Source organism: Meriones unguiculatus, chromosome 2 (assembly GCF_030254825.1).
Source record: "Meriones unguiculatus strain TT.TT164.6M chromosome 2, Bangor_MerUng_6.1, whole genome shotgun sequence".
Classification (NCBI taxonomy): domain Eukaryota; kingdom Metazoa; phylum Chordata; class Mammalia; order Rodentia; family Muridae; genus Meriones; species Meriones unguiculatus.
The window spans coordinates 183,661,629-183,682,477 of NC_083350.1; the positions used below are offsets into that span (position 1 = coordinate 183,661,629).

A 20,849-nucleotide genomic window follows, 5' to 3' on the forward strand; every position below is an offset into this window, starting at 1 on the left:
TCCCAGTCTTCCTCCTGATCCAGAATCGCAGTGTGCGGAAGAGGCCCACAGCCCTCGCTTGCGCGCACGCGCATTGGAGGCATGGTTCGCTTGGCATTCTGGGAGCTGTAGTGTTCAGCTCCCGAGTCTCCCGTGGGGGACTGGAGATTTCGCGCAGAAGCGGGCTGACGACTGGCTTGGTATGTGATTGGCTGGCTGGAAAAATGAAAAGTCCTGGCGGTCCAGGACGGAGATCTCCGAGGAGATGGGGCGGGACTCCGTGTGGGGGGAGGCGGAGCCTGTGGGCTTTGGGCGCGAGCTGTTGAAAGGCAGTTGGTGCGGGTTCGGTTGCCCGGTCCGGTCCAGCTGCTCAGGTCCCTGCCTCGGTCCAGCCACCATGGCCGACCCTGAAGAGTTTCGGGCATCTTCGCCGCCGCCGCCGCCTCCCTCGTCTCCTTCTTCAGGCGCCTCTTCGTCCTCCCTCAGCATGCCAGTGAGTTTGGGCTGGCGGGGTCCGAGTCGGAACCACGGCCCAACGGTGGACCCGCTGGAGCAAGTGGAGCTGCAGATCGGAGACGTGAGTGTGGCCGCGGCCAGGTCACCGCTATGGGCCCGGGAGCTGCTTGCAGCTAGGGTGCTCTCTCCCCCCTGAGATTCTTAGCCGGGGAATCGAGGGCTAGCCTAGGCTCTCTCCGCCCGCACCTTCCTTTCCTTCCCCCACCTGCTTGCGGTCACCCGCACCACCGCAGCTGGGATCCGCTCTCCCCCTCCTCGCACCCCTAAGACACTCGGGGCGGTTGGAGCCTCCCTGCCCGTTGGTGCTTTCCGAGGGACTTGAGCCTGCTCTTGTAGTTGGCCAGCAGCCCAGGACCAGCTGGTGATGCTATTGTGTGTCGCAGACTTGCTCTGTGTTGGACTTGCGTGGACCAGGGCTAATCACAGCCAGCCACTGAGATCATTGGTTTCACTGATGGATCAGATAGGACTGAGATCATTGGTTTCACGATGGATGAGACAGGACGCCTCCCTGATTCCAGCAGTGCAAAACATTCCGTAAAGTTTCTGTTCAATCCCGAATTCCCAGAAATCACCTTCTGACCCTAACACACACACACCACTGAGGGGGTTGGAGGGTCAGAGCGTCACTTTTTAAGTATTCTTTATTATTATTATTATTTTTTTTTTTAAGAATTCTTGAGAGGGAGAGAGGAATGAAGTTTGTATCGGGATAACCTTGGGGGGGGGAGAGCATTGTGGAATGACTACAGTGAAGCTTGGAAACTAGAACTGAATGATAAGTTTTTGTTGTTGCTTTTAAAAAAGAAGATGTCTGAAGTGCTGGTCCTGTGTTTTTTGTTTTTTGTCCCTCTTCCTCCCCAAACAATACTGGTTACAAAAGAAATGCCGAATAAGTACTGATGTGATATCCAGAAAGTACTATTTCGTATTTTTGGTGAGCAAAACATTTGATTTTTTTTAAGAAAACGTTTGATTTAAAAGTGAGTTTATCATAGCTGTGTGAGATTTTTAGATGTTCCATCAGTTCAGAGTATCAGTTCTTTGATTTCACATTTTTTTGTAGTCCAAAAAATATAGTCACAGGTAAATATAGTGGAACGGTGCTTTCGTTACCTGTCAGCCAGAGTGGTTTATGAGGAAGTCTTTTAGATGGTCCTGTCACTTTTAGTCAAGGGGTTTCCAAGTTGCCTTGGTGAAGTACATAAGAGTTGGGTGTGTTTTCCTGACTTGTCATATGTAATGAGTATTTTTGTGGCAGGTATGTTTCCTTAAAGTTACATAATGAAAAAAAAAAAATTTAGAGGCTATGAGTGTAGCTGGGGTAGAGCTGTGTGCCCACCATGGCTTCAAGAAAACAGAAGTGTTTTTGTTTGAAAATTTGTTTCTTTTAAAGAAAAACGTGGGCATTTGATGGAAGGTCTTAAACTATTGTTAGACTATGAAGTGAGATGAGAACTTAAAAAATGAACGTGTGTGGTTCAGGGTGTAGCCCAGCAGAGAAGGCCCTGGGCTATGTCCCTACTACCATAAACCCCTGTTTGACTTTTCTTCCCTTCGTTAAATTTCAGGCGGCTTTTTCATTAACTAAACTCCTTGAAGCCACATCTGCGGTATCAGCTCAAGTGGAAGAGCTTGCTCTGAAATGTACAGAAAATGCGCGTTTCCTTAAAACGTGGCGGGACCTCCTAAAAGAAGGTTACGATTCTTTGAAACCCGACAACTGACTGGCAGGCGCAGTTGCTTAATGACTCACACATAAGATATTTGCACATGGACCACATTTATGAAGCCATCTGTCTCCAGACATTTATACTAAGAATGAAATTTTCCTTGATATTTTGGACTTTTGTGAAAGCAGAATACTGAAGACCTTTTTTGTTTGCGTGTGTGTTTTCTCTGATAGGACAGTATTTACCTTAAATACTTTGTGCCCTTGAAACTTTTGTAGACTCCTTGGTGAAAGCCATGCCCACCATTAAATAATTGATTACAGTGGTGCCTCCGTCCGTGCAACCAGATCGTTATTTGTTTTGTGAGGTGATGACAAAATGGCTGAGCCTGGAGTTGAGCTGGGGATGAAGATTTCAGGGGAGGGTCCAGCTCCACAGGACACCCACCCTAAAACCAGTGATGGCGCTTTGCTTACGCCCTCATCCCGGTACACAAGGCCACGCCACACGGCATCACTGTCCTCAGATAGAACTTGACTATAGTTAAAAGCTGCTGTGCTTGCTGTGTTTCAGGATAAAGACTGTTTCTCCAAGAAAACTGTATGAATCTAAACTTCTTTGGCTTGAAGGAAAGTATTGTATTTTTAAATGGGAATTTGACTTCTTATTTTTCTGTCTTGAGACAGTCTCCCTGTGAAGGCCAGGCTCTTAGTCTGTTAAGTGCCAGGACTACAGGTGTGGAACACTGAACCCAGTAGAGGTTTTATATTTGGTGGTGACTTTTAAAATATGTTCTTCCCACTAAAAGTTTTTCTTCGTAAAATGAAAACTGTTTATAGAATACATTCTTTTGTCTATTTTTGTAGTTAACTGCATTCATAGTTAATATTTCTCTTATTGTTGGTGTTCTATATGTCTGATTGCTGTCTTTGCAATAGCCAATCAAATGTATGGCTGTATGCTAGCTGTTACAATGGAGCTTTTGTGCAAGTTATTTATGTAATTCTAAAGTTACTTTGTTTCCAGTGTTAACTGTTTCAATGGGTTTCCATCAGTTGACCTTAGTGTTAAGGTTCTGCTTTACCTGTACTGTATTTTATGAAATTTGTGCCATCTGTCATTAAGCCATGTACTGCTGTGATACATGGGACATTTAAGTGTCTTTGATGTGATGTCTGTGTAGATACATTGATGTGGATAGAACTCTGTTCTAAAGTCTCACAGGGGAGCTGTGATAGGGGACAAATGGATAGACAAAGATTAGTCATAGGTAGTGACTTTTTTTTTAAGATCATACAACATGTATGGTGTGATTTCTGTACCAAAGAGATGCTTATTTCTGTGTAAGAGAAAAACATATATTCTGAAAATTGTAATTTTTAAATGTATAAGAATAAATGTATTACAAGTAAATTTCTGTCTCTGGACTCATTATTTAAAACTTTGTGCGGAAGTTCAACCATGCAGGGAAGGTGACTGACTTAAGAATTGCCGCGTGTCCCTCCCAGGCAGGGTTAATGTTTGTATTTTTTATTTTTCCAGGTGTCCTCCCCCCTCCAATGTTAGACTCATGGGAACTTTGCTACCTCTTAAACCCATCCCCTTGTTTTTCTTGCCATAGCCACTGTCTCAGAAGTGTTGATTTTTGCTTATATGGTTTTACATAGTTGATTTGTACCTCTGCTACCCCACATCATGCTGCCACCTGAGCCCAGGGCCTTGTGTGTGCTAAGCAGGTGCTCCTTAGGCCCTAAATTTGTGTTTGATATTTCCCATACTTAAAGTATTTTGATTTTGAGACATGGTCTTTTAATGTAGGCTAGACTGAGCTCGAAGTTGCTACATAGACGAAAATGACCCTGAATTCCTACCTTTCCTTCACTTCCCAAATGCTGGGGTTAAAATTATCCCCTTTTATATACTTGTGTTTTATTTTGTGAGAAAGCTTGAGGATAATATTTTTTTTAATTTATTTACCTTTATTTTACGTGTACTGGTGTTTTTGCCTGCATGTATATCTATGTGGGAATGTCGGATCTTGGAGTTATAGACAGTTGGGAGCTGCCTTGTGGGTGCTGGGATTTGAACCCAGGTACTCCGGAAGAACAGTTAATACCCTTAACTGCTGAGCCATCTCCCCAGCCCCAATAATCATTTTCTTAAAGACATACTATCTGGTGTTTTTTGAGACAGGTTCTCTGTGTAACCTGGTTGTCTTGGAACTAGCTCTGTAGACCAGGATGGCCTTGAATTCACAGAGATCCACCTGAGTGCTGGGATTAAAGGCGTGCACCATCATTATCCGGCAAGAAGCTTTGACTTGGCACGCAGCTCATTACAAACTTCAGAGGGAAATGTAATAGTCTTGATGCGAAGTGAACTGTGGATCAGGCACTTGGACTTGGGAGCATTACGTCAACTCATCTGTCTGCTCTGAGGAAAGGGAACCTGCTCATGGAGCAGGTGATGGAAGCTGCGATGAAACCGTTTCCCAGGGCTCAAGAGGTGGTTCGGTGGTTAAGAGCGCTGGCTGCTCTGGTGAGAGGATCCAGGTTTGGTTTCTAGCAGCCCCGTGGTGTCACAGCCATCTGCAGCTCGGGTTCCAGATGACCTGTCACGCCTTTCTGGCCTCTTTGGGCAGCAGGGACGAATGTGGAGCACCCATGCAGGCCAGCCTTACTCAGAGATGGTGACAGGATGCTCAGTATCCTGTGACATCAGATGATTAGTGCTTGTTTGTACCTGTCAGCTTGGACAGACATGCTGAAGTTCCGGTCTCCAATGTTACCCCTGTGGCAGTGCCGTGGGTGCTCAGACATTTGGTCCAGCATTCTGGGTTTTTTCAGTGAGGGTACGGAGCACATTTAAGGGTTCGTACCCCTTTTTGTGTATATTCATGTCTGAGGCTGGGATCAAACCTAGGGACTTGTGTATATTACTAACCCCAACCCTTGAGATTGTTTTTGATGTTTATCTCATGTGTCCTGGGGTAGCTTCAAATTCTGTGTGTACCCACGGCTGGTCATGGACTCCTGCTGCTGCTCCTGCCCCTGGGTGCAGCTATTCAACGTGTATGCCAGGCTGAGGTGAAGTTTTAAACATTAAGCAAACCATTTTCAAGGTAAGGTGGTGAGCCTTGTCCAAACAGAAGGCCGAACAGAGGCAAAGGGCCTCAAGAGGGTTGTGTCAGCCTTTGGAGGGGACACTGATTTCTGATTTTGCAGTAACCTGTCAGCCTTCAGACTTGAACCAAGACACCAGCTCTATAGACTGAAGACTGCTGGCCTCCAGAATGATGAGTCAGTTCCTTGTAATTATCTCCTTCAACTGTGTATGCTTTTACATGTATGCACATACACATGTGTTTGGAGAATTAGCTAAAAGTAGTGCTAATATCTGCATAATATCTACCCCCAGACACCTTTTTTGAGCACCAGGGCTGGACATTACAATAAAGATGGATACACAAGTATCTGGTATGCTAACACCAAACACTTTGGCTGTACACTCATGAATTGATTATCTAGATCACATCGTAGTTCTACTTTTTAGTAACACTACAGGGAAAAGGTTGAGATCTAGGAGCTTTCTGATGAAATCTTTAGGGTGTTTTAAATATAGGTTTGGGTTGTCTGTAATAGGGATATATGAATTTCTCTCTGTCATACTTGTGTCCATTTTTAACTGTATACTAAGTAAGAGTTATGTAAGTGGGCACTTGTAGGAGGCACAGCGTAAAGAAAGAATCGAGGAACCAAACCTGTTAAACACACAGGCCTATTATCTTCAAAGGAAGAAAATGGCTGACAGTTGGTCACCTGGAAAGCTGGAATAGATGTTGTCTGACAACCTGGTGATCTTTTTGCTATTCTGTGGAGCCAGCCTTTTTGAATATCCTCTCCAATATCCTGAGCATTGCTGAGGCCTGAATTCTGAGCCTTGTCTTTCAGTGAATAGAACCCAGCGTATGAAAGAGGCCCCATGTACTTGCATCATCTATGAATAGCATCCATCGTTAATGCTTATCACAAATACTTCCTCCTTAGGCCCTTGCCCTGAGCACTGTTATCTGTCAATAGAATCCATTCTTATTGTAAAGGTCACAGGTGCTTTGCTACCTAGTTAGGGAGTTTCTATGTAGCTATGTCTAAAGCTTTGTTGTGATAATTATCGCATGGAAACCACTTCCCAGAGTTTTCCTCTGCTTAAATGTGTAAGAAAAATAAACTCTGAGGTCAGACTCTGGAAGTTCTGACCTGGCACCTGAAAAATTGGTGCTGAATCGAGTTTCATTCTTCATGTGGTTGGTTCCCATGCTGCCCATGATAGTTGTGAGGGCCCCTACAGACCCTCTAATATTTCATTCTCTACTCCAGAGGAAAGGCCTTCATTCATTCCCTGTTTAGCTTAGTCAGCTTTGTTTTATATGGCCTTTGTTAGGCTGGCTTTTGTTCCTCCTTTTTTAGTTTCTACAGGACTTTTCTCATGAAGGAAGTTGAATTTTGCCAAAGGCTCTTTTTTTGTATGTCTCTTGAAGTAATCATATGATACCTGCTCTTTTCTACTTTTGTGTTATATTTAATTTATTGATCTGTGTGTGATGGGCCAACAAACTGCATCTTTGGATGAAACAAATTTGGTCATGGTGGTGTGATCTTCCCAGTCTGCTCTGGACATTGATTTATGAGTGTTTATTGAGAATCTTATGATCATCTTTGTTCATCAGGGCATTGATCAATAGTTTTTCTTCTTTTGTTGTGCTCTTCTCTGATGTTGATCAGGGCTGTGCTGGGTTCATGGAGTGAGGTTGCTAGTGTCCTTTCACTTTCCATTTGAGGGATGGCTTGAGTAGCATTGGTGTTAGCTTTTCTTTCAGGTTTTGTTTTCTGGTTGTAAATATGAATTGTTTATACCCTCTTGATTTAATGTTGTTAGGTTCCATGTGTCTTGTCATCCTTTTAAACAATCAATTGATTGAAACATGAAGGTTTATTTCTTGACTCTGAATTCAATTTCATTGATCTAAATTCTCTCATTCCTGCTTTCTTGGCTTACCCCTTTGAAATATTCCTACCTACTGTCTTCTTTTGCATCCTCATGATGGCACTCATTTTAAGCAAAGCTAAAAACCAAACCAAACCAAAACAAAAAAACAAAACCTGAGGAGGGAGTGACAAGAAAAGGATGGTTCTGGGTTTATAACCAATGTGGCCCTCTCTCTCATGCCTCTCTGTGCTGTGTACAGATGTGTATATGAGTGAACATACATGTGTGTGGAAGTCAGAGGCTGACATTGACGGTCTTCCTCAGTAGCTGGTCAACAAGTGTTGGGGGCCCTTCATTCTCTTGTCTCCCCTGCACGGGCAGTGCAAGTATGCTCTACCACACCTGGGTTTTTTTATATAGGTGCCTGAGATCCAAACTCAGTGTGTGCACAGCAGCAAGTAGTTTATCAGCTGAACTATATCCCAAGCTCTATTTTTGCATGTTAGAGACAGGGTCTTTCTATGTCAGTAAGGCTGGCCTTGAACTTGTGATCCCTCTGCTTCTTCCTCCACAAGGATAGGACTACAGGTTGTCTACCTGGCAGCGAGGCTTCCTTCCTTTCAATAAATATATTAGGTTGGCTCTCAAATGTGCAGACTCAAAGAGCAGTACAGAGTATTTAAACAGAATGTTTCTATTTCACAAACAACCGTATTTAAAGTGTGTGTGCGTGTGTGTGTGTATGGTGTGCATGTGTGCACATGCATTCCATGGTGCACAAGTAGCGGTCAGAGGATATTTTCCTAGAGTCTGTTCTCTCCTTTCCCCTATATTGAGCTCAGGTCAGCACACTGTATAGTAATCACTTTTATTCACTGAGTCACTTTTACTCACTGAGCATCCCATTGACCCCACACATTTTATCTGATGCCATCATATGTGAGTATTATAAAACTATAGACCTTGATTTAAAAACGCCTCTGGCTCTTATGCTTGCTGATATGCACAACCAAGAAATCTAGGAGCACTGGGTAGAATTTGTGGTGTTAGTAGATAAACACAATATATAGACTGAAAAAGGCTCTGCATTGTGTGTGCCCAGCACTCACCTCCATGCAGTGTGCACAGATGCATGCTGGTATACATTTCCCTTCATTCCCTAGTCAAATATGTACGATGCATGCACACATTGTCAGAATAATTACTTTTCTTTGTATGAACACTGTCTACCATCCCCCACCTCCTGCCGCTAACTTGTCTTAGCCATAAGTTATACATTTTGTAGTATTTACTCCAGATTAGCAAGCACTTCACAGTATTCTCTGAGAATAAATGATTTTCAGAGCCAGTTATGAATAAGAATTGAGTCTAGATGATTGAGAACCTAGTGACAGATCACAGGGGTCTGTGAACGCTGCTGGCTTCATGAACTCAGTGGACATCTCCCGCAAGGGCCACATTTCCACCCAGATGAATGATGGAGCATATGCCTTCTGAGCCCCTTTTCTGTCAACAGATCTTCTTTGTCTGTAATTGTACCAGAGTTGATGCATCATTTCCTTGAAAGGTCTGGTGGTCAATGTATAGATAATTGGATTCAAAGCACTGTTGATAGGCAGAATGAAAATCACCACCCAAGAGGTAATAGTATCTGGAAGAGGAAAGATGAGAAATCTGAGTATTGGCAGATGTTGTAAGCATCTCTTGTGTCTTCCATCTTCAGCGCCCCCTTTTCTTTAGTGTGACATAATTAAGCACCAAGTCTCCATTATTTTCAGGATGTCTTCCTGTCAGTGTTTAAAGGAATGCCAGCACTGTGAGGGCATGGGTTCTTGCTGGGAGGCTTTTTCTGAATGCATCAGAGTGCTGACAAAAGAGCACTCTCGGGAGTATTAATACAAAGTTGTGACATATCATTCCGATCCATTTAAAGAAAAAACCTGTTGTTTAGCATTTATCACCATTTGCAAACACTTTGACTAATAGGAGATACATGTCACATTTCTCAGAATATACAGATTTATCTCCAACAGATTTCTTTTTGCTCTTTATTTGATGTTCTGATTCTCTTTATGGCATGGCTAGGATTGAACCTAGGGCTTTGTACATGCTACACAAACACAAACACTGGTTTCAAGGCCTATTTATTCTAAAAATAAGCACATATGTTAAGGTTTGCACACATGTGCATGTGTGTGTGTGTTACATTCAGGTACTGTGTGCATGTGTGCGCATGCACGTGGAGGCCAGAGGTCACTATTACGTGTCTTTTCCCATTGTTCTCCACATTACTTTTTGAGACAGTACCTCTCAGTGAGCCTGGAACTCACCAAATGGGCTAGGCTGGCTGGCCAGTGAATCCCGGGACTCCCTGGTCTCTGTCTCCTCCCAATGCTGGGGTGTGCTATCACACACTTTTTATGTGGTTGTTGGAGAACGCAAACTCCTGCTTGTGTGGCAAGCATCTTATAAACTGAGCCATCTCCCCACAATGCAACATTTTCAGGCTTTTGACCATATATATATTCCAGGGAAATGTCTTGGAGTAGATAGTGACTCAGACCTAAAACCCCAAGAACTGAGACAAGCCAGGTGGTGGTGGCACATGCCTTTAACCTTTAACCCCAGCACTTGAGTCAAAGGCAGGAGGATCTCTGTGAGTTTGAAGTCAGCCTGGTCTACATAGCTGGTTCCAGGACATTGAGGGCTATACAGAGAAACCCTGTCTTGAAAACCCCAAAACCAAAACTAAAACAACAACAACAAAATAGAGGCCAAGACAAGTACAGGTCTATTCTAGAGTAACTTAGCATGACTGCCTCAAGATAAAAAGTGGGGAAGGTCTAGAGATAGAATTGGGTGGTAGAGTACTTGCCCGATATTACGTGGCTCTAGGTTCAATCCCTAGTATCACAAACAAGCAAGTACCCCAAAATAAAGCAAGGCAAAGCAGGGCAAAATAAAATCCCCAAACATGTCACTAAATTCGTTTTTTTAAAGACTAATTTTAATTTGTATGTGTCTGTATCTGTCTGTGTCTATGCCACATGTGTGTGTGTACCCAAGGAGGTGAGAAGAGGGTGTCAGATGCTCAGGAGCTGGCACTGCAGGTGGTTGTAAGTCTCCCCATGTGGGCCCTGGGAACTGAACTTCCGTCCCCTGGAAGAACAGCTAATGCTTTTAACTGCTGGGCCATCTCTGCAACCTTCTAAAACTATCTTAAAAATTCACCTTTGCGCAAATATAGAGCTACCAAACACTCAGTTTTTTGTTATGATGTAACTGATGCCATTGTCTTTACTCTTCATAACTTGTCAGATTCTATTATCATCACCTGTGGGATCAGACAAAACTCAGTTATGCAAACAAATGTAAAAATGTGCAGTCAGTAGGGGATGCTTGTACCTTTTTGTGATTAAATGTTCATGGCGTATCTGTTTACACTTTAGGCTGTTTAAGTGTGGAGCCCTGTGGCACCGAGCACGCCTCCACTGTGGAGCATCCCTCCCAGCAGTCTCGGAACGTCTTTCCCAGGGAACTGTGCCTTTTCAACAATGCCTTCTACTTCCCTTTCCAGCCGCTAGCAGCCGCTAGTCTAGGTTCTGCCTATTCCAGGGGCCTCCTGTGAGATGAGTCATAAAACACGTGGCCTTTTTGTGTCAAGTTATTTACTCAACACCCTCAGGGAGAGTGTGTAACGAAAGCAGCACGTGCCAGAAAGGTCCCTCTAAGGGCTGCATGAGAGGCTCAGCGGGTCGAGGTTCTTCCTGCCAAGCCTGACGACCTGAGTCTGACGGCAGAATGTACACGGTGAAAGGGGGGAATTGACTCCAGCAGATTGTCCCCTGACTTTCACATGTGTGTCATAGCGTACGTGTACACACACACACACACACGAAATAGATAAATGTAAAAAATGTTTTAAAGAGCTTCCTTTCTCTATAAACTTCCTTTCTCTATACACCTGAGTAATGATCACGTGTGTCTGTATGCTTCCTTTGCCCATCCATCTGTAGACCATCCTGCTCCTCCCTCTGCTGCTGTCCACACAGGTGTGCTGACACCTGTTTTAGTTCTGGCTTTCAGTTACATTGCCTATTTATCCAGTTGTGGAGTGGCTGGACCGTATGGCAATTCCATGTCTGATATTTTGCAATTGCTGACACACTTTTCTACGGTAGCCATACCATGCTCAAATCCTACCATCAATGCACAAAATGTCAAATTTCTCTTTCTTGACAACATATCTTTTCTCTCTCAACATAACAGCCACTGTGATGCAAGTCATATACATTATTTTAAAACTCTGTGTTGTTTTCTGTTGTGTCAGACTCTGGCATAGTAGTCATATGTATTGTGGGGAAAAGCATTTCTTACATTCTAAAGAAAAAGGAATTTATGATTTGGCAACTACTTTGGCTTGTTTTTCTTCATGGTCATTTTAAGCAGGCAACTGATTCAAGCACTGCACACCATTTATTTTGGTCATTGTACTTTGTTTTCATGATAATTTTGGCACTAGGCATTTCTGGAAAGAGCTCAACAGTCTCTCTCAGTAAGCACTTCATCAGTGATACAGCCAGAGTCCACCCTGCTCTGACTAATAATTCTTCTTCTTCTTCTTTTTTTTTTTTTTGTTTTGTTTCTGGTTTTCTGAGATGGGGTTTCTCTGTGTAGCATTGGCTATCCTGGACTTGCTCTGTAGACCAGGCTGGCCTCAAACTCACAGAGATCCGCCTGCCTCTGCCTCCCTGAGTGCTGGGATTTCAGGCATGCACCACTGCGCCCAGCTTGCCTACTAATTCTTGAAAGGAGTTATTGTTAAGAGTATTATTTGTCTTTCTTAGAATAATGCTGCACAGATTTATTCTTCCCTGGAAAAGATTGTACCTGGTATTTCTACCTGAAGCAGAGAAAGAAATTTCAGAATAAAAATGGGAATCCAGCATAATGCATCAGTCAACACGATAAGGAAGAAGCGCTTGGCGAGGACCATCTCCCGTTTCACTTGCTTCTGTATTTCAGTTGCTGTTATGGTGCTTTGATGAACACTGTAAAACATGCTTCCATAGGAGAACACAATGATGATAAATGCCACAAGGTTAATACCTGTTTAGACCATGAACAATATTAATAGTGTATGTTAGCATTGTTTTAAGACAAACAGATAACATGCCTTAGGTGTTACTATTAAGGCTCAGAAAGCCCGTAAAGTGGCATTTATTTATTTATTTATTTATTTACTCTAACAAAGCGTTACTAGTTACAGACTAGCCTTCAGTTCAGATAGCCTAGGCTGGACACCAACCTACAATTCTCCTGCCTCAGATCACAAATATGTACCAGATCTCCTTCCTGACCTCCATTTTCAGTTACACAGTCTCATCCCCTTCTCTGTCTCAGACCACTCAAAGGGTCCTGTCCTTCCTCTCTTCCTCCATCTGGGGGGAGTATATAAGTCCTCTAGACGCAGGCTAACTCCCTCACCCCATCCCTGAGTGTCAGCCATCAATTCCCAGAGGCAGTTGCTACCTGGGAACAAGCTGACCAGTGAGAACCAGGCAGTCTTCCATTCTCCTTCCTGTGCTTCACTTCCAGTTGCCCAGCCTTGTCCCCTGCCTTGTCCCCAGCTGTGCAGCAGGTCATCTACAAGGGCCTGTGTGTCCTCTCTGACCCCATCGTCTGGAAACTCCAACAAACCCTCCACAGATCTGTCTTTTCTCTCTCCTGTAGACCATTCCAGCCCCACCTCCCTTACAGCCCATGACATTCCTTCATGTCAGCTCCTAGTAACTAGAAACGCATTCAACCCAGACTGCCAGTGGCTACACCTGGCAGGGAATCAAAAGCTCTCCTTACTAGGCAACCCATGGCCATCACACCCTCCTAAGACTCAGGGGTGGCAACAGATACCAAGGAATGGAACACTCAACAAAGACAAGATCTGGTATCAACACACAGAATCAGAATTACCCTAAACCCAGATGCCTAGATGCCAGAGCAAAGATCACAGTCATTAACAGCATATGGTAATATGTAATATGTCTTCACCAGAAATGAATAACCCCACTACAGTAGTTTTAAAAAAGGCCATGTAGTTGCAGCAAAAACAAGGATTTCAAAATAGCTCTTATAAATATGCTCAAGGACCTCAAAGAGGGCATGAATAAATATAAGTGTGAAAACACAAACTAACAGTGGAATAAAATGATGAAAATGGTTCAAGATATGAAACTAACAATAGAATCACTGAAGAAAACCCAACTGAGGTAAAACTGAAAATGAAAAACTTTAGGACATCAAACAAAAACCCCAGAGATAAACCTCACCAACAGAGTACAAAAGCTGGAAGAAGAAACTAGGCCATTGAAGACAGGTAGAAGAAAATGTTAAATATAAAAATTCCAAGCACAAAACATCCAGAAAATCTTGGAGACTACGAAAAGACCAAATCTATGAGTAATAAGAATAGAGAAAGAAGATACCCAGGTCAAAGGCACAGAAAATACTTTTCAACAAAATTACAGGCGATTTCTCTAACCTTAAGAAGGAAGGGCCTGTCAAGGTATAAGAAGCATACAGAACACCAAATAGACTGACCCAAAAAAGAGATTTCCATGACACATAATCAAAACATTAAACAGAACAAAAAAATATTAAAAGCTGGAAGGAAAAAAGAGCAGCTATCATGTAAAGGCAGACCTATTAGAGTAACCCCTGATGCCTCTCACTGGAGACTAGCCGAAAGGGCCTAGATGGATGTTTTACAACCACAGATACTGTCCCAGATTGCCACACCAGCACAACTTTCAACCAGAATAGACGAAGAAAGAAAAACATTCCACAACAAAACCAAATTTATCTCTCTATAAGTGCAGCCTTGGACAGGCACTAGAACAAGAGTTCTCAGCATGCGGGTCGCGACCCCCTGGGGTTCGAATGACTAACAGGCGTGGCCTAAGACCATTGAAAAAAACCACAGATATTGACATTATGATTTATAACAGCAGCAAAATCACAGTTACGAAGCAGCACTGAAAATAATTTGTGGCTGAGGATTGCAGCATTAGAAAGGTTGAGAACCGCTGAGTTAGAAGGTCCGATGCTGGTGAACAGCAGACAGCATAAACGAGTTTCATACTGTGAGATCCTCCGGCAAGAGCTGAACGCAGGAAGGCTTGCAATGCAAGGTTTCTTACCAAGAAAAATGACCACTGAATAAATCTGGGCTCCAGTACTTCCCGTGTCTTCCGAATGAAGAGGAAAGCATACACCATTGGTGCCATAGTAGTTTTTGAAAAATTCCTTGTTGCTGAGTGGAGCAAAGGCCACTACAAACCCAAAAATCCAAATGAAAACCAGAACCGTGACAGTTCTACATTTTCGAGGCCTTAAACACCGAAAAGGATACACAATGCAGACGTATTTTTCCAATGTCAGGAATGTTAAAAGTAAAACCGATACTTCTGTGGACAGAATGGCCAAAGACCCCGTAAGCTGGCAATGAACACTCTCCATCCACGGTTGCGCATACTTGTTGTATTCTCCCCGAAACTTGAGGTCAAAGGCTCCGATCACGAATAAATATACTCCCATTAGGCAGTCGGCACCTACAAGGGTCAGGTTTACAGGTTCAGGGAAACACGTAGTATTCTTATTAGCATATTCTTAGAGTGTTCTTTACACAGAACATTTTAAATGATCCATGTTTCTATATTATGAAGACATTTTATTCTCTTAAGATTCACTGGTTGGTTATGTACTCGGCAGTAGAGTGCATGCGCAGCATGAACGAAGCCCCGGCTTCAAACCCAAATACCAAGCAATCCCTAACTTGGACGACGACCCATTAATCCACTGGCTTTGTAACTACTCTCTCAGGAGACTTGTTAGGGGTGGGAGAGACGCCGTTAGGAGCGGGAACGGCTCTTGCAGATGACCTATGTTCATCTGTGTTCCCAGCCCCGGCACTTACTCACAACCGCCTGGAACTCCAGCCCCAGAGGATCTGATGTCTCTGCCCTCCTTAGAAACACACACATACATACCCGAGCTTTAAAATAAAGTAAAAAACGCTAAAAAGAGAAAGCTATAGTTAATTATATGATTATCTCTCTGTATTTAGCTGGTCTGTAAAATGCCCTCTATTTTGGTCTCATCTGGCGTCATCACTTGGCGATATGAAAGCAGTCAGTAAAATTGGTTATGCTATATATTCAGTTAGGGACTTAATGGGGGGGTGTCATTATTTGGTCCAGCTCTTCCAATTCAGCCAGATAAGTATCACCCCAAATCTGGAGACACTTAACTCAGACCTTTAGTTGGTGAAGTAATGGCTACAAGTTTTAAGGTCTATACAGTTAGGAGATATTCATAATTATGAACAGTTTTGCAGCCAGCACAATTTAGAAGCGCTGGTGACCCGAGCTCGCCTAACCAGCATGATTTTTCTTGACTCTCTCTCTCCTATTATATTTTTCTATCCCTTTTTAGGTTCTAATATTCAAAATTAATTAGCACTCAATGTACAGACTTCTTAACAGTTTTACCTTTTAAATGCTCTTTTAATTAGTGGCATTTATTATATAAAATAATGGTTTTCATTATTGAATTTTCTTTTTATTACAATAATATTTTAACTAGTTTTTTGATAATTTCAATATGTTTTGGTCATTATGACATTTTCATAGATACGTATCATGTGCTCTGACATTTCTTTTTCAAGCAAAAACAGAGTTTTTTGACTGTTTAAATATTCTCTTAAGTCCTTAAAACCATAGATGTGATTTTAGAATTTTAGACTCGTAAGGCTGATTCTATTTTTTTTGAAGCCCTTTTAAAAAAATGATTCCTTGTTAATTTTTTATGTGAATTGGTATTTTGCTTGCATGAATGTCTGTGTGAGGACGTTGGATTCCCTGGAACTGGAGTTATGGACAGTTGTGGGCTGCCATGTGGGTTATGGGAATTGAACTAGAGTCCTCTGGAAGAGTGGTTATTGCTCTTACTCTCTGAGACACCTCTCCAGCTCCTTGAAGTCTTTTTTCTTTTTAATTAAAAAACTTTTATACCATAAATTCTAATTACTCTAATTACCCCTGTACAGGGTACTAATTACTCTAACTACCCCTGTACAGGGTCTGAAATGTGTCTAATATACTCAGTAAGACTCCATGGAGAAAACAAATTTTTCTTCTTCAACAATGATTCTAATATTTGTTTTAACAATATAGTTATCTTCTAGCATTGCATAGAGAAATTGAAATTGACTTAGAATTTTGAAGCTGACCTTTAAAGTCGTAAACATTTTGTGAGTTTTGTTTCTCACACAGCTTGCTGTTGGGGTTGGCCTGATGCTTGTATTTTGATGCTACTTACTGGCCCCCAAGATCTGCTTCCTGCCTCATCCTTGTGTAAACCAGCCTACAACATTCTTCCTAATTGGTTGCTTACAAGACCTAAAACCTGGGCAGGGAAGAATGAGGTAGGCCTGGCTAAGGTTCCCAGGTGCTGGGGACTGGAGAATCACGGGAAAGGATAGACAGACAGGAAAAGAGGATGGGTCAGTGTGGAGAAGGAACCACATGGGCAGGGAGGAAGGACTCCAGTAATGTCAAGGAAAGGCCCAGATGAAGAATAGAAACAAGTGTTGATACGATTATGGATGGAAGGTAGCCCAGATAAGGATGGTTAAGGCGGATGGCATTGGATGGGGGCTGGGAGAAGGAAGGTGAGGATATTGAGATAGCATAGGCAGAAAAATCTGCCCAGCCCAAGGTAAATAAGACAATTATAAAATCTAACAGGTATTATAAAATCTAATTGCGATAGTGGGTTAAATAACACTGCTGTAATAATTTTAGGACATATAATAAACATTATATAGCTCAACACCAATTTTATAACCTACAACAGCTTGCAATGAAAAGAAATTAGAAGCCAGCCCTTGGGCAGTGTCTGGAATACAAATGCAGCCACTCATGCGGTGGTGGGCTTCCATTTTGTGGAGGAATTCCTGACTTGCCTCAGGGTACAGGTGCATCCTCTTCTTTGGGACACAGGCTTCATGTGTTGTGAAGTCTGAATTTTCATTCATTTGTCTTTGTAGTTCTCATTTAACATAATACTTTACAATCACATGTCACAGTTGAAAAACTTAAGCCACAAGCTCTGGTGTTAAAATGTAACCATGAAAGACAACAGTTTCTTTCTTTCTTTTTTTCTTTTATTGAAAATAGATTCTTTTCTCATACAATATATCCTGATTATAGTTTCCCTTCCCTCTTTTCCTCCCAGTTCCTCTCCTTCTCTCTTCTCCTCTGGAACCACTGCCTTTCTGTCTCTCATTAGTAAAGAACAGGCTTCTAAAAATCAAACATGACAAAATAAAACATAATAAGATGAAGCAAAAACTATCATATTGAAGTTGAGCATGGCAACCAAGCAGGAGGAAAAGAGTACCAAGAACAGACACAAGAGCATGGTACTGGCATAGAAACAGAATGGTGGATCAATGGAACTGAACAGAGGACCCAGAAATAAACCCACACACTTATGGATACCTGATCTTTGACAAAGACACCAAAACCATTCAATAGAAAAAAGATAGCATCTTCAACAAATGGTGCTGGTCCAACTGGTTGTCTACATGTAGAAAAATGAAAATAGATCCATACTTATCACCCTGCACAAAACTGAAGTCCAAGTGGATCAAAGACCTCAACATAAAACCAGACACATTAAATCGGCTAGAAAAAAAAGTGGGGAATACCCTAGAACTCATTGGTACAGGAGAAAACTTCCTGAACAGAACACCAACAGCACAGGCTCTAAGAGCAACAATCAATAAATGGGACCTCATGAAACTGAAAAGCTTCTGCAAAGCAAAGGACACCGTCATCAAAACAAAGCGACTGCCTACAGATTGGGAAAGAATCGTCACCAACCCTTTATCTGATAGAGGACTCATATCCAGTATATATAAAGAACTAAAGGAGCTGAAAAGCAGCAAACCAAGTAATCCACTTAAAAAATGGGGAACAGAGCTAAACAGAGAATTCTCTGGAGAGGAATATCGAATGGCAGAGAAGCACTTAAAGAAATGCTCAACCTCATTAGCCATTAGGGAAATGCAAATCAAAACAACCCTGAGATTTCACCTTACACCCATGAGAATGGCCAAGATGAAAAACTCAAGTGACAACACATGCTGGAGAGGTTGTGGAGAAAGGGGAACCCTTCTCCACTGCTGGTGGGAATGTAAACTTGTACAACCACTCTGGAAATCAATCTGGCGTTGTCTCAGACAACTAGGAATAGTGCTTCCCCAAGATCCAGCCATACCACTCCTAGGCATATATCCAAAAGAGGCTCAAGTACACAAAAAGGAAATTTGCTCAACCATGTTTGTAGTAGCTTTATTTGTAATAGCCAGAAGCTGGAAACAACCCAGATGCCCCTCAACTGAAGAATGGATGCAGAAATTGTGGTACATCTACACAATGGAATATTACTCAGCAATGAAAAATAAGGAAATCATGAAATTTGCAAGTAAATGGTGGGATCTGGAAAGGATCATCCTGAGTGAGTTGTCCCAGAAGCAAAAAGACACACATGGTATATACTCACTCATATAGACATACAACATAGGACAAACCCATTAAAACCTGTGCATCTAAAGAAACTAAGCAAGAGAGAGGACCCTAACTAAAATGTCCAATCCCCATCCTGTAAGGCAAAGAGGATGGACATCAGAAGAAGAAGAAAACAGAAAACAACCTAGGAACCTTCTACAGAGGGCTTCTGAAAGCCAGAAGAAGAAAACAGGAAACAACCTAGGAACCTACCACAGAGGGCCTCTGAAAGCCTCTGCCCTACAGACTATCAAAGCAGATGCTGAGCCTGATGGTCAACTGTAGGGCAGAGTGAATGGAATTTTATGTAAGAAGTGGGAAATAGTAAGAGCTGGAGAGGACAGGGTCTCCACAAGGAGAGCAACAGAACAAGGAAATTTGAACACAGGGAACTTCCCAGAGACTCATACTCCAACCAAGGACTATTCATGGAGATAACCTAGAACCCCTGCACAGATGTTGCCCATGGCAGTTCAGTGTCCAAGTGGGTTACATAGTAATGGGAAGAGGGACTGCCTCTGACATAATCTGATTGGCCTGCTCTTTGATCACCTCCCCCTGAGGGGGGAGCAGCCTTACCAGGCCACAGTAGAGAACAATGCAGCCACTTTTGATGAGAACTGATAGACTAAGATCAGAAAGGAGAGGAGAACCTCCCCTATCAGTGGACTTGGGGAGTGGCATGCATGCAGAAAGGGGAGGGAGGGGAGGAGGGAGGGGCTTATGGGGGATACAAAATGAATAAAGTGTAATTAATAAAAATAAAATAAAATAAAATAAAAAAGAGTTTGAGACCCACTCATTCTCACAGTCCTTAAAATACAGGACTGTGAGAGTCCCATAAAACCACTAAGCTAATAGCTATAATATACACAGAGGGCCTGATGCAGACTCTGGCAGGCCCTGTGCTTGCTGCTCCAGTGTTTGTGAGCTCATATGTGTAAGGCAACAATTTCATTTGTAGTAAAATCATTTAGATTGGAAAAAAAAAGATTTATTTATTCTACCATTTGTGTGTGTGGTGTGTGTGTGTGGTGTGTGTGTGTGTGTGTGTGTGTTGGGGCATGTGGGCACTTGTTCATGTATGCCTATCTTATTAGTTTATGTACTCCGCATGTGTACAGGTGCCATGAGGTTAAAGGGTGTTGAAACCCCTGCGACTGTAGTTACACGTGGTTGTGGGCGGCGTGATTGCAGGTGCTGGGTCCTCTCCAAAAGCACTGCTTCCTCTTCCGAGCTATCTCTCCAGCCCTGACGTTATAAGGGAGTATGCCTTGTGAGCCACGCCCTTCATGAGAAAATTCTTGTGAGTGAGGCCTCCTTAACTCGTGTAAGATGACTGAACTTTATTACCATTATTGTTGTTGTTGTTGTTATTTGTGTGGTGCGGTGTGGTCTGTGTGTGTGTGCACACGCACATGTGTTCCCACATGTGTAGAGGCTGGATGAAAGCACTAGATCCCATGGAACTGGAGTTACAGGCAGTTGTAAAATAATCACTCTTAACTGCTAAGCCATATCTCTTACCCCTACATTTTTTAGTTTAAAAACTAATTTTCTTACGACTAAAGTGATTTATTTTTTTATTGTAGAAAATACAGAAATACCATATAAACAAAAAGAAGGAAGATTTTAAATCTCATAATTCTAAGACTCATGGAACTTACTTTCTCTCTTAAATTTTCTTTTAAGATTTATTTATTGTATGAGTATGTTTTCATGTAAGAAGGTGTATAATGTGGGTGCCTGGTGTGGACGGAGCTCAGAAGAGGGTGAAGGAGCCCTCGGAAGTGGAACTATGGATAGCTGTAAACTACCATGTGGGTGCTTGACTTGAACCTGCATCCTCTGTGAGAATTAATTGTGCTCTTAACTGCTGATTCATCTCTTCAGCCTTTCCCTTTCTCTCTCTGTCTGTCTCTTTTAGAATATTTTATTCTTATTTTTATTATGTGCGTGTACATCTGAATTTGTACATGGGTGTGTGCACATGCTTGCAGATGCCTCTGGAGGCCAGAGATGTGGCAGTCCCTGGAGCTGAAGTTATAAGGTGTTGCAAGCC

The 20,849-nt window shown here is 42.5% G+C and overlaps 2 protein-coding genes across 7 annotated transcripts in view; one reads left to right on the forward strand and one right to left on the reverse strand.

The window, feature by feature from the left end:
• The first annotated feature begins 54 nt into the window (after positions 1 to 54).
• Positions 55 to 3,581, forward strand: C2H4orf46 (chromosome 2 C4orf46 homolog). The gene is made up of 2 exons (XM_021653605.2): positions 55 to 556; positions 2,067 to 3,581. The coding sequence occupies exons 1-2, from the start codon at positions 245 to 247 to the stop codon at positions 2,220 to 2,222; spliced, it is 468 nt and encodes a 155-aa protein (XP_021509280.1). The 5' UTR covers positions 55 to 244; the 3' UTR covers positions 2,223 to 3,581.
• A 4,427-nt stretch (positions 3,582 to 8,008) lies between these two features.
• Rxfp1 (relaxin family peptide receptor 1) overlaps positions 8,009 to 20,849 on the reverse strand; it is a 99,837-nt gene continuing 86,996 nt past the window's right edge. For 4 of the 6 annotated variants that reach the window (XM_060378461.1, XM_060378460.1, XM_060378462.1 and 1 more), the window contains 3 exons: positions 14,354 to 14,764; positions 12,045 to 12,263; positions 8,009 to 8,805 (listed from right to left, as the gene is read on the reverse strand). In XM_060378461.1, coding sequence (XP_060234444.1) covers positions 8,504 to 8,805; positions 12,045 to 12,263; positions 14,354 to 14,764 — 932 coding nt within the window. In that variant the 3' untranslated portion in view covers positions 8,009 to 8,503. Of the gene's footprint in view, positions 8,806 to 12,044; positions 12,264 to 14,353; positions 14,765 to 20,849 lie in introns of those variants that run through there. The other 2 variants (XM_060378465.1, XM_060378466.1) reach the window with 2 other exon arrangements.